The 11,673-nt window shown below is 58.8% G+C and overlaps 1 protein-coding gene across 1 annotated transcript; it reads left to right on the top strand.

The window, feature by feature from the left end:
• Positions 1-1,755: 1,755 nt before the first annotated feature.
• On the top strand, positions 1,756-9,466 carry VSIG10L (V-set and immunoglobulin domain containing 10 like; the record flags this gene model as incomplete). Its single annotated transcript, XM_081106939.1, has 10 exons — positions 1,756-1,795; positions 2,059-2,751; positions 3,122-3,415; positions 3,511-3,795; positions 4,544-4,798; positions 5,228-5,509; positions 6,034-6,330; positions 7,078-7,191; positions 7,421-7,575; positions 8,669-9,466. 10 exons carry the CDS (start codon positions 1,756-1,758, stop codon positions 8,738-8,740), a joined length of 2,487 nt encoding a protein of 828 aa, XP_080963065.1. The 3' UTR covers positions 8,741-9,466.
• Positions 9,467-11,673: the final 2,207 nt, after the last annotated feature.

Below are 11,673 nucleotides of genomic sequence, written 5' to 3'. Positions count from 1 at the left end.
ACTATAAAGCCCACCCCATGGGGTTTTCAAGGATTAATGTAGCACCTCAAGAACCACACTGGACATGCAGAAAATGCTCACTCTATAGTATTATCATTACTATTATCCGCATGGCGAGAACTCTACCTGGGCAAGCTCAGAGGACTGGTGAGGCCAGCATGGGGCGGTCGGAAAAGCTTTCAGAAGGAGTGCCCAGCCTGGCCATCCGCCCAGCTTCTCCCTCAGGCCGTGCAACCTCCAACCGGCCTGTCTCTGAGCTGCTCTCTCCCCGATGGTAAACACCAGCTCACAGGGCGTTTGGAAGGGTTCAGCCCATAACGTCTGGGAAACATTTTTGCACGGTTCCTGGCACCGGATAAGTGGCAATTATTATTTTGGTTCTTAATAAGAGACCTGAAGGACAAGTTGTGGATTAGCCAGGTTGGAGGGGGGGCGGAGAGCGAGGGAGAGCATTCCAGGCAGAGGAAACTTTGTCTGCAGATCTGGGAGGGGAGAGATGGGAGGAAGAATGGTAGGGTGTTCAAAGAGTCAGCGCTGGAGGCGGGAGGGAGTGGGTGGAGTGTGTGGGACTAGGCCAGGTAGAGTCTAGCCATTCCTTGGATGCCTCCCGAGAGCCCTAGGCAGCCACGGGAGGGCTGTGAGCAGGGGAGAGTGAGGGGCAGCTCTGGGTGTAGAGGGACTCGGGCCTGGGAGGACTCACGGACTGTAGGAGATGAGGCTGGAGGTAGAAGGCTAGGCGAGGGGATGGGGGACGAGGCTTCTGCTGGGACCCGGCCCATGGGAACAGAGAGGGAGAAATGGGAGAGAGGCAGGGGGCAGAGAGGCACAGCGGGATGGGGAGGGTGGGGAGGAGGAAGGCTCCTGGCCTCTGCACAGATGGTGGAACTGTACTTGAGGTGGAGAATCCAGGAGGAGGGTCGGGTGAGAGCAGCGGTTCTCAACCTGTGGGTCGTGCCCCCTTTGGGGGGTCGAACGACCCTTTCACAGGGGTCGCCGAAGACCATCGGAAAACACACATATAATGACATATTGTTTTTGTGATGAATCGTTAGGCTTTCATTAGGTTCAATTTGTAACAAATTGGGGGTCCCCACAACATGAGGAACTGTATTAAAGGGTCGGGGCATTAGGAAGGTTGAGAACCGCCGGGTCAGAGGGACGATGCGGAGTTTAATGGGACGCAGGGCATGGCGGCTCTAGGGGACTTGAAGATGCAGTTCTGGGTCTCAGGAGAGATGAGGGGTGGGAGAGAGCCACCTGGAACTTGGTCCCGAGGGCAACAGGAAGTCATGGGAGGGTTTGGAGCAGAGGAGGAGCAGGGCCAGACGTGGGTATGTCTGAGGCTGCAGGCAGGACCGAGGGGACCCGAGGCCAGGAGGCTGGGGAGTAGGAAGCCTGAGCTGAGGCCCAGGCCATCAGAGGTGGGGCTCTCTGAAAGGCCACCTCACCCTCCTCCAGGAAGTCTTCCTGGCTTTATCCTATGTTCCCAGCTAGGACTCAGGTCTGACTATCTCCTCCCTGGGCGGGGGTTGCGGGGTGGGGGTGGGGGGAGACAGGCTGGGACCAGCTCATGAGGACCAGTGGGGTGGGGTGGGTACTAGGCCACCAGCTTGGGGTAGGGGACCCTGGCACCTCCCACTGGGTCTGGCTCCCTTCCCCGCCCAGTAAGCCACCAGTCCTGTCGGACTTGTCCCGGCAAGGACAGGTGCCGGCCCCGGAGTCTCACTGCAGTGTCCTCCTGGGTGCGGCAGCACCATGGACACCTCACAGGCCCTGCTGCTCTTCCTGCTCCTGGGTAAGTCTCCCGCTCACCCCCTCCCCACCAGCCCCCCTCCTCAGCAGCCCCCCAACGCCCTCCCCTCCTCTCCTCTGCAGCCTGGGGAGTAGGGGTCCTCACCCCCAGAGCCTCTTCTGGAGTTCAGAGAACCCATTTCATCTCTGACTCAGGAAGCTCTTCCCAGGGCCCAGGGTTCCAACGTTTCTTTCAACAACCCCCCTCCCCCCCCACCCCCCCCCCACCCCCCCCCGCCACAGGGAACATTCCAGATCGGTCTCCAGGTTCAAGAGCCACGGCGGACACCCCCCATTCCAAACGGATTCCCGAGGCCCTGGATTTGAAGGACGGATCCGGGTCCTCCTGGTTAAATGTTTCTGCTGGGGACCACACGTTGGGCCTGGAGCCCCCCATCTCCGGGAGCCCTGGTTCCCCAGCACGGCCTGACGCCTTGGGGGCTCAGGTTCCTGCGGACCCAAAGCCTTCCTTCCCGGCGCCGCCTCCAGCTTCAGACATTCCTGTTCCAGCCCCTGGTGCTCACGGGTCTGTGGAGGGCCCGGGTTTGAAGTTCTCCCCCGAGGACGTGGATGTTAAATCCCCTGCTCAGAGACCCGAATCCAAAGTCCCCGCAGAGGCCCCCCCAGGACCAAGCTTCCCCCAGCAGGTGGGGGGGCCCCTGGCGGTGCTGGTGGGGAGCACCATCCAGCTCCCCCTGCTTCCAGCGCCCAGTCCTGGCCCCCCGGACCCTCTGGTGGTCTGGCGCCGGGGCTCCAAGGTGCTAGCAGCTGGGGGCCTGGGGTCCGGGGCCCCTCTGATCAGCCTGGACCCTGCTCATCGAGACCGCCTACGGTTTGACCAGGCCCGAGGGGCCCTGGAACTGGCCTCTGCGCAGCTGGAGGATGCTGGGGTCTACACGGCCGAGGTCATCCGGGCTGGGGTCTCCCGGCAGACCCGGGAGTTCACGGTGGGTGTGTATGGTAAGTGGGCTCTGAGGTCCAGAAGGCAGACCTTGTGGCTGGCCACTGCTGTTCTCAGGGGGTTTGCTCCCCAGAAGAAGGGGGCAGAGGAGAGAGGACTTCTGGGTTGGAGGGAGGGAGGAGAAGAGGGGCTGGGGCCAAGATGGGGTCACCGCAGGGAAGCTGGATCTGGGGGGCCCTCGACTCCTGGGTTCTCCAGAGGAAAGAGCTGCAGACTCAGACTCGGGTCTGTGAGAGGAGGCGGCCCGACTGAGCCTGGAAGTCCTGGGTGTAGGGGGTGAGGGGCTGGGGCTTCCAGTCCTGGACCCACAGGAGGAGGTGGGGGGTCGGGGGGTGGGGCTGGGTCCTGAGCACGTGCCTCCCCTCCCAGAGCCCCTGCCCCAGCTGTCGGTGCAGCCCGAGGCCCCGGAGACCGAGGAGGGGGCGGCCCAGCTCCGGCTGCGCTGCGTGGGGTGGGGGCCTGGCAGCGGGCAGCTGAGCTGGAGCCGGGACGGCCGCGCCCTGGAGGCGGCGGACCCGGAGGGAGCGGAGCCGCCTCGGATCCGCGCGGAGGGCGACCAGCTGCTCATCGCGCGCCCCGTGCGCAGCGACCACGCCCGGTACACCTGCCGCGTCCGCAGCCCCTTCGGCCACACGGAGGCGGCGGCCGACGTCAGTGTCTTCTGTGAGTGGGGGTGGGGGGGGGCGGGGTGCCCAGGGCCGGGGAGGAGTCCCGAGTGACCCCGACACTCGTGGTTCCGACTCCCTCCGTCCACGCAGACGGCCCGGACCCGCCGGTCATCACCATCTCCTCGGACCGCGACGCCACCCCGGCGCTCTATGTCACCGCGGGCAGCAACGTGACCCTGCGCTGCAGCGCCGCCTCGCGGCCGCCCGCCGACATCGCGTGGAGCCTGGCCGACCCCGCTGAGGCCGCGGTGCCCGCGGGGCCGCGCCTCCTGCTGCCCGCGGTCGGGCCGGGACACGCCGGCGCCTACGCCTGCCTTGCCGCGAACCCACGCACCGGCCACCGGCGCCGCTCGCTGCTCAACCTCACGGTGGCGGGTGAGCGCAGCCGGGAAGGGACGGGGCGGCGGGGGACCTGGAGAGGGCGGTGCCAACGCGGAGGGGCGGGGCCAGCAGGGAAGGGCGGTGCTAACGTGGAGGGCGGGGCCAGCAAGGAAAGGCGGGGGTTCACGTGGAGGGGCGGGGCCAGAAGGGAAGGGCGGTGCCAACGCGGAGGGCGGGGCCAGCAAGGGAGGGCCGTGGGGGGGTGTCCACGTGGAGGGGCGGGGCCTGCAGGGAAGGGCGGAGATTCCGCGTAAAGGGGCAGGGTTGCCCAGGAGAAGGGGCGGAACCAGCAAGGGTCTGAAATACACATGGGGGCGGGGCCATCATGGAGGGGCGGAGACTCCCTGAAAAAGAGGCGGGGGGATGCCCTGGAGAAGGGGGGGAACCAGCAAGGTGCTGCCCTACCCGGCAGGGGGCGGGGCCAGCGGGGAGCGGTGAGGCCGCAGCGGAGGGGTGGGTCCTCGCCGAAGGACAGGGATCCCCCGTAAAAGGGGGCGGGGATCTCAGAAGAAGGGGAGGCAACACCAAGAAGCGGGGATACACGGAGCGGGGGTAGGGCTGGCCAGGAAGAGCTGATTCCCCGTGAAAGGGGCGGGGATTCTCAAGGAAGGGGCGGGGCCATCGTGGAGGGGCTCCGGCGAGGCTAAGTGAAGGAGGGGCCGAGGGCATGCACGGGGGGGGGGGGGGGGCGTGGCTAGAGGGGAGCATGGCTGACTCCTGGATCTGCACCTCCGCTCCACAGATCCGCCCCCGGGGTCCCCACAATGCTCAGTCGAAGGGGGTCCCGGGGACCGCAGCCTTCGCTTCCGCTGCTCGTGGCCCGGGGGCGTCCCGGCCGCCTCCTTGCAGTTCCAGGGTCTCCCCGAAGGCGTCCGCGCGGGCCCGGCGCACTCCGTGCTCCTAGCGGCCGTCCCCGCCCACCCCCGGCTCAGCGGCGTCCCCGTCACCTGCCTGGCTCGCCACCTGGTGACCACGCGCACCTGCACTGTCACCCCAGGTGAGAGCGGGCGGGACCTCTTTCCTTTTTCCTGAGGGTCTTTCTCAGCCCCGTTAGGACATGAAAAAGGGGGAACTTCCTAACTCCAGAAGGACCCAGTTTTTCCCTATATTTAAGCAGAGACAGGGCCACAATTTCTTTCCTGGACCCAGGAGGAGGGCTGACACCTTCCCACGTGTTCAGAGCAATACATGGCTGAGAACAGCGTGGCTTTCCCGGCCCAGGGCCCGGCCTATAGCATGGACTTAGCAAGTCCTTAAGGAAGTCAGATGCTGAATGAATGAGGGAGGGGGGTGAATGGTGGGTGCTTTGCTCATCTGACGGGGGGGCTGCGGTTTCAATGTCCCGATTCGCCACAGGCCACAGGACTTGCTCTTTGACTTCAAGGCAAGGTCTTGACTTCCTTCGCTGCGTTTCTTGCACCTGCAGAGGCCCCGCGAGAGGTGCTGCTGCGTCCGATGGTGCAGGAGGCGCGGTCCGGGGAGGCCGAGGTGGCGCTGGAGGCCTCCGGCTGTCCGCCACCTTCGCGAGCATCCTGGGCCCGGGAAGGGCGGCCTCTGGCCTCCGGAGGCGGCGGGGGGCGCCTGAGGCTCAGCCAGGATGGGCGGAGGCTCCTCATTGGCAACTTCAGCCTGGACTGGGACCTCGGAAATTACTCCGTGTTGTGCAGTGGGGTGCTGGGTGCTGGGGGCGACAAGATCACCCTCATTGGTGAGTTCTGTCCTTTCCCAGAATCCAGAAGTCCAGCCTCCCAGAACCTCCTCCCTCAGACCCAGGAGTCCATGCCCCCAGCCCCTCCTCCCTGAGACCCAGGGGTCCAGGCCCCCAGCCCCGCCTCCCTCTGACTAGGAGACCAGACCCCCAGCCCCTCCTCCCTCAGACCCAGGAGTCCATCCCTCAACCCCTCCTCCCTCTGACCCAGGAGACCAGGCCCCCAGCCCCTCCTCCCTCAGACCCAGGAGTCCAGGCCCCCAGCCCCTCCTCCCTCAGACCCAGGAGCCCAGGCCCCCAGCCCCTCAGACCCAGGAGCCCAGGCCCCCAGCCCCTCAGACCCAGGAGCCCAGGCCCCCAGCCCCTCAGACCCAGGAGTCCAGCCCCCAGCCCCTCCTCCCTCAGACCGGAAAGTCTGGGTTTTCGGACCTTCTTCCCCTGGGACCTATGAGTCCAGGCCCGCAGCCCCCTTCCCTCTCCCCTCTAGGGCCCACAAATCCCTCCCCCCACCTTGATCCCCCCAGGACCGTCCATCTCCTCCTGGAGGCTGCAGAGAGCCCAGGACGCCGCGGTGCTGACTTGGGATGTGGAGCGCGGGGCCCTGATCAGTGGTTTTGAGATCCAGGCCCGGCCGGAGGCGCCTGACCCGGGCAGAGCCATCAGCTACCAGGACTGGGTCTCCTTGCTCATCCTGGGGCCTCAGGAGCGATCGGCCGTGGTGCCCCTCCCTCCTCAGAACCCGGGGGCCTGGGCCTTGCGTATCCTGCCCACCCTGGGGGCCCGGCCAGGCACCCCAACCCAAAGCCGGGTCTACAATGTCGGTGAGTTGGGACTGTCCGAGCCTTCTCCTGGGCTGCCTCCCCCTGTCTGTTTCCTCGGATTCTCCTTCTCCCTGTAACCGTTCCCTGGGGCTGCGCTAACCAAGGACCCTGAACTAGGGGTCTTGAAACAGCAGACACATATCTTCACGCAGCTGCGGAGGCCACAAAAAATAAAGGGGTCCTCTGGGCCCTGCTCCTTCAGGGTCCCTGGGTAGAAAGAAGCCCTGCTTGCCCCTTCCAGCTTCTGACAGTGCCTGGCAATTTTTTTTTTTAAACATGTTTTTATTGATTTTTAGTGAGAAAGGAAGGGAGAGGGATAGAGAGTTAGAAACATCAAGGAGCTGATAGAGGAATATCATCGATCGGCTGCCTCCTGCACGCCCCCTACTGGGGATCGAGCCCGCCACCTGGGCACGTGTCCTGACCGGGAATCGAACCAGTGACCTCCTGGTTCCGGTTTGATGCTCAGCAGCTGAGCCACACCCGGCGGGGCATATAATTATGTTATTTATTTGCATTCATTTCTGATCTTCCTCCTAAAATGAACCCCCACGAGAGTAGGTATCTCGGGTTTGTTGAGCAATGAATGGGTCTTGGTCACGTGGTAGGATGCTGGGCACACACAGTCCCTGAATGAGCCTTCAATGAACTGAGTGCTGGGTGCCAGCACCCGGGTTCGGAGAGCTGGGGCAGGGGACTTAGGAAACAGTTCCAGCCCTGCCTTTCCCTTTCCTTGCCCTCCTCCAGACCCCACCCTGGGCCCCGGGGCCATCGCTGGCATCGTCCTGGGCTCCCTCCTGGGCCTGGCGCTCCTGGCAGCCCTTCTCCTCCTGTGCGTCTGCTGCCTGCGCAGGTTTCGGGGTGAGTGAGCTGAGCCCCACGGGGAAGGGTCCCTAGGTAAAACCCGATTGGAGGCCTGGCTGGACCAATCAGCACGGTGACAGGTCCCGATCAGCCAATCAGACCAAGGCTCCACCTCTCAGCCCCCAGCTTCCCTTTCCATCGGCTGGGTCCGGATGTTGGGGCAGCCAATCACGTGGTTCTGTTTTTTTTTTGTTTTTTGTTTTTTTTCTTCCTCCCTCTTTTCCAGGAGCGATTCCCAAGAAAAAGAAGCATCTCCCCACCTTTGCCCCCGTGATCCCCCCACCAGAAAAGAAGATGCAGAGCGTGGCCCCGGTGCAGACTCCACAGCCTCTGCCCCCCAAAGTCCCGCTAGAGGCCCCGAGCCCAACCAAGGTCCACCAAGTGAGTGTGGAGTTTCTTTGTTATTTAGTCAAGGAGATGAAACGGTCTGAGTTCTCTTCCCGCAGCTTTCCTCGTTTGCAGTTTCACAATCCTGGTAAAAATGTGATCCTTTTGAAAATATATAAAGGCTCGACTGGGCTTCCCATCCAAGCTTTATGTCAAGCGTGTCAAACTCAGAGGCTAACACGGGCCAAATAAACAAGGTGTAAGTGTCCGTGGGGCCGCAAAAAACCCCAAAAGCTTCAATTTTCATAGACACGTAGGTTTATTTCAATAGAGACGTGCTGAATGCAAAGGGCTGAGATAAATGAGTGATCGTTCACATAAAAGAAGAGAACATTTTAATAAAAATTAATATTTTTTTTCTTGAACATTAGCTTAGCAGACACTGAATCACTGCACAGATTAATACGCGTCACGCAAATAAACCTATTTTTCTTGTTCTCCGAAAGCGAAACATTTCCTGTTGTGCACACCCAACAAGTCAGTCCAAGACTAACGACGTGGCCATCGGCTGCTAGAATATTCGCTGCTGGTATTAGTGGCGAGAAATGGTGCACCTGCGTGTAAGGCGCGTAAGGGAAATGAATGCAACGCGATTATAGCCATCAGTCATTAGCGAACGTTGTCGTTCGTTATTAATAATTATGTACAACAGGATAGTGTAAACATTAAGTTACGAAATTTTTATTAAAACGTTTCTTACATACGGTTACATTGGCTGGGCCGCAAACATATTCCTTATGCACCGCGAGTTTGGCATGCTTGCTTCATGTATTTTAAAAGAAGTGTGACATTCCGATTTTCCCCACAAAGGGAGTAAGATGGGACCTCCTTTATTCCCCCTCCCCCCCCATAAAAATGGGCCAAACTTCCATGTTCTCTCAGAAGTGGGATGGGGTTTCTCTTTCCCGGTAAAGTTGTATGTCTCCTCCCTCCCAAGGGTGGCTAGACATTATTTTATTCCTCGTCAGTGGAGGAAACCCCGCTAATTTCTGAGTAATGAGAGCTAGTGCTAGGAAAGGGTGAGTCATGTCACATGAGGGTAACTCCTGAGGTTGTCCCCCCACCCCCCCCTCTCTCTCTCTTCCAGGCCACCAGCCCCAGCCCAGTCATCTCCCCAGGCGGGGGCCCGAAGACGGTCCGGGCAGCCACACAGGTGTGACCAGGCGAATGGCCTGCTCTGTGCAGGACTTTTTGGGCAAGACTTCCTGTTCCGCCTCCTGTCCTACTGTGACTCAAGGCCGGACTCTGAAAGTGGGACTTCCTGTCTCCCTCTCTCACCTGAGAAGACTCTGCCTGTATGTGTGCAACGAAGGAGGTGGGACTCCCGGGCTTGGGGAGACTCCCGAGGATTTAACAGTGTGGTTGCAAACCACCAAGCAGGCAAGACGTGGTGGCTGTGCGGCAAACAGGGGGGCTTGCTGTGCCGCTCTGAGTCAGAGAGGGGGCCCCACCTCATCCCTGAAAAGGTCTTCCTACGTCCACTTCTGCCTCCCCCAGACCATGCCCATCCAGCTCCCAGAGTCTGCATCTTAAAACAGACCGGATCACATGTCCTCTTCCCTGTAAACCAGTGGTTCCCAACCTGTTTTGGCCACGCCTCCCCGCTAAGCATCTCTAAAATCCTGATGCCCCCTCCACCCCCGTGACATAGAATTCTTATTATTCAAAAAGTGAGCTCCTGTTCACATAGAGGAAGCCTGAAAGGCCATTAACTTGGTCTAAACAAGATTCCAAAGAACATGGCATCCGTGAAAGAGAAAGAGAAAAGAACAAAAGGACAGTTGAAGTGCGGAGGAAGACATTACGAAATTGTTTAAAAAATAGTGATAACGGGAAATATATGAAAAAAGAGCAAATAAAGTTTCAAAACATATTCTAGAGAACTGAAATGCATAAATATGTCACCGTACATATTTGTATACTGTATATGAGGCCCCTAGAACCATACGAAATACAAAATAATTGTGAATAACTGTTAAAAACTGTTAATAACTCATTCTCAAATTACCCCCTCCCCCTTAAAAATCAAATTGCACCTCCCCTCCCCCCGTGAGGCATGTGTCCCACATTGGGAACCACTGCTTTCAACCCTTATCTGGTTGCTTATTGCCCTTCAGATGTTGTCCAAACGCCTCACCATGACCTTCAAAACCTCGCGGTTTGACCTCCCTTGGCCTCTCTGACCCCCTCCCCCCAATCCTCCCCTGGCCCCTCCAGTGGCACCGGCCCTCTCTCGGCCATGTGAATGTGCCTCCGGGCCTTTGCCCCTAGCGTGTGCTCTGTGTGGGGCATGGCTCTGTCTCATGTGGTATGTTTCTCAACTGTAAAGGTGACCGTTCCCATCTCAGAAGCTGCTCCTCTAACCCAGGGATGGCGAACCTTTTGAGCTCGGCCTGCCAGCATTTTGAAAAACCCTGACTTAACTCTGGTGCCGTGTCACATAGAGAAATTTTTTGATATTTGCAGCCATAGTAAAACAAAGGCTTATATTTTTGATATTTATTTTATATATTGAAATGCCATTTAACAGAGAAAAATCAACCAAAAATATGAGTTCGCGTGTCACCTCTGACACGCGTGTCATAGGTTCGCCATCACTGCTCTAACCCCTGCCTCAGTCATGGGTTAGGCCCTAGAGACCCTGCACCTTCTGCTTCTCATCCATAAACACATCATTACTGGTTCAGCCTCTGACTCCCTCTCTACACTGAGAGCTCTGTGGATGGAGACAGAGACCATGTCATCATCCCCAGAACTTCACACAGAGCCTGGCACACAGAAGGCAATCTACACTAATGAAAGAGAAAGATGCAAATTGACCGTACCTTTGCAACACCCAGCAGCCAATCAGGAGTGAGTGTGCAAATTAACCCAACAAAGATGGCAGGTTAATTTGCATGCACAGGCGCTGAGTGGCCGGGGATGGGCGGGATGCTTGCATGTCGCCATGGCACCGCCCCAGCTGCTCTGGGCCTCTGGGCAGTATGGGAAGGTGGAAAGGAGGTTTCGGTGGAGTGGTAGCCAGGGGGAGGAAGGCCCATTCTTGCACGAATCTTCGTGCATCGGGCTTCTAGTCAATAAATACAGGTGAACTGCTCAGATATGTGGGTGCCAGTGAAGGGCTGGCTTGGCTGCTACTCTCCCCAGCACCATGCCTTCCTTTATCAGCAGGGGTGCCCTTGGAAATGAAGGGGTGCATCAGTGAAGATTCTTTTGGCCGCAATTAACAAAATAAATGGTGGTAAGAATCATGGAGGTGGGTGGTTTCAGGCTGGTGCGGCATCTTAGGGACCCCATCAAGGACCCGGGCTTATTGCATCCTTGGCGGGCCGGCATGTTGTCTCATGTAGGAAGATGGCTGCTGTGGCTCCAGGCATCACATCTTCACGCAACTGTGTCTAAAGGCAAAGAGAAGGGGGCAGGGCTCTCTTCTCACACACCTCTCCTCGTCCGAGCTCCTGAGTGGGGCAAAGCTTTCTTTCTTTCCTCTTCTTCTTTTTTTAAAAAATATTTTTATTGATTTCAGAGAGGAAGGGAGAGGGAAAGATAGAAACATCAATGATGAGAGAGAATCATTGATCAGCTGCCTTCTGCATGCCCCCTACTGGGGATTGAGCCCACAACCCGAGCATGTGCCCTTGACTGGAATGGAACCCAGGACCTTCCATTCCACAGTCCAACGCTCTATCCACTGAGCCAAACCAGCTAGGGCTGGGGCAAAGCTTTCTTGAGCCCTATAGAAAACATCCCTGGTGCCATTGACCCAGAACTGGGCATATCACTCATGCAAGGGAGTGAAACCAAACATCTCAGCCTGTATCATGGGTGGTAGGTCTGACAGCAGAGAAAAAGGAAGCAAATAATGAAAGCACAGGCCACCAGCGTCTGTCTCAGGGAAGGAGAGGAGGTGAGGCCTTCTGGTTAAAGGTTGGGGTGCAAGAGGCCTTTGGGAAATAGGGCTCATGTTAAAGAGCTGAGGGCTGGGGTCCTGTGTACCTGGACCCTCCCTAGCTCTTCTTTTATATCAGTTAGAGTTGCCATTTCTTTTTCGATCACCAGAGAGAGAAAACTTAACACAAATCGGCTTAAACA

Source organism: Myotis nattereri, assembly GCF_964212035.1.
Source record: "Myotis nattereri genome assembly, chromosome: 15".
NCBI lineage: Eukaryota > Metazoa > Chordata > Mammalia > Chiroptera > Vespertilionidae > Myotis > Myotis nattereri.
The sequence above is the reverse complement of the archived record's forward strand: the minus strand, read 5'-3'. Positions and strand labels throughout refer to the sequence as shown.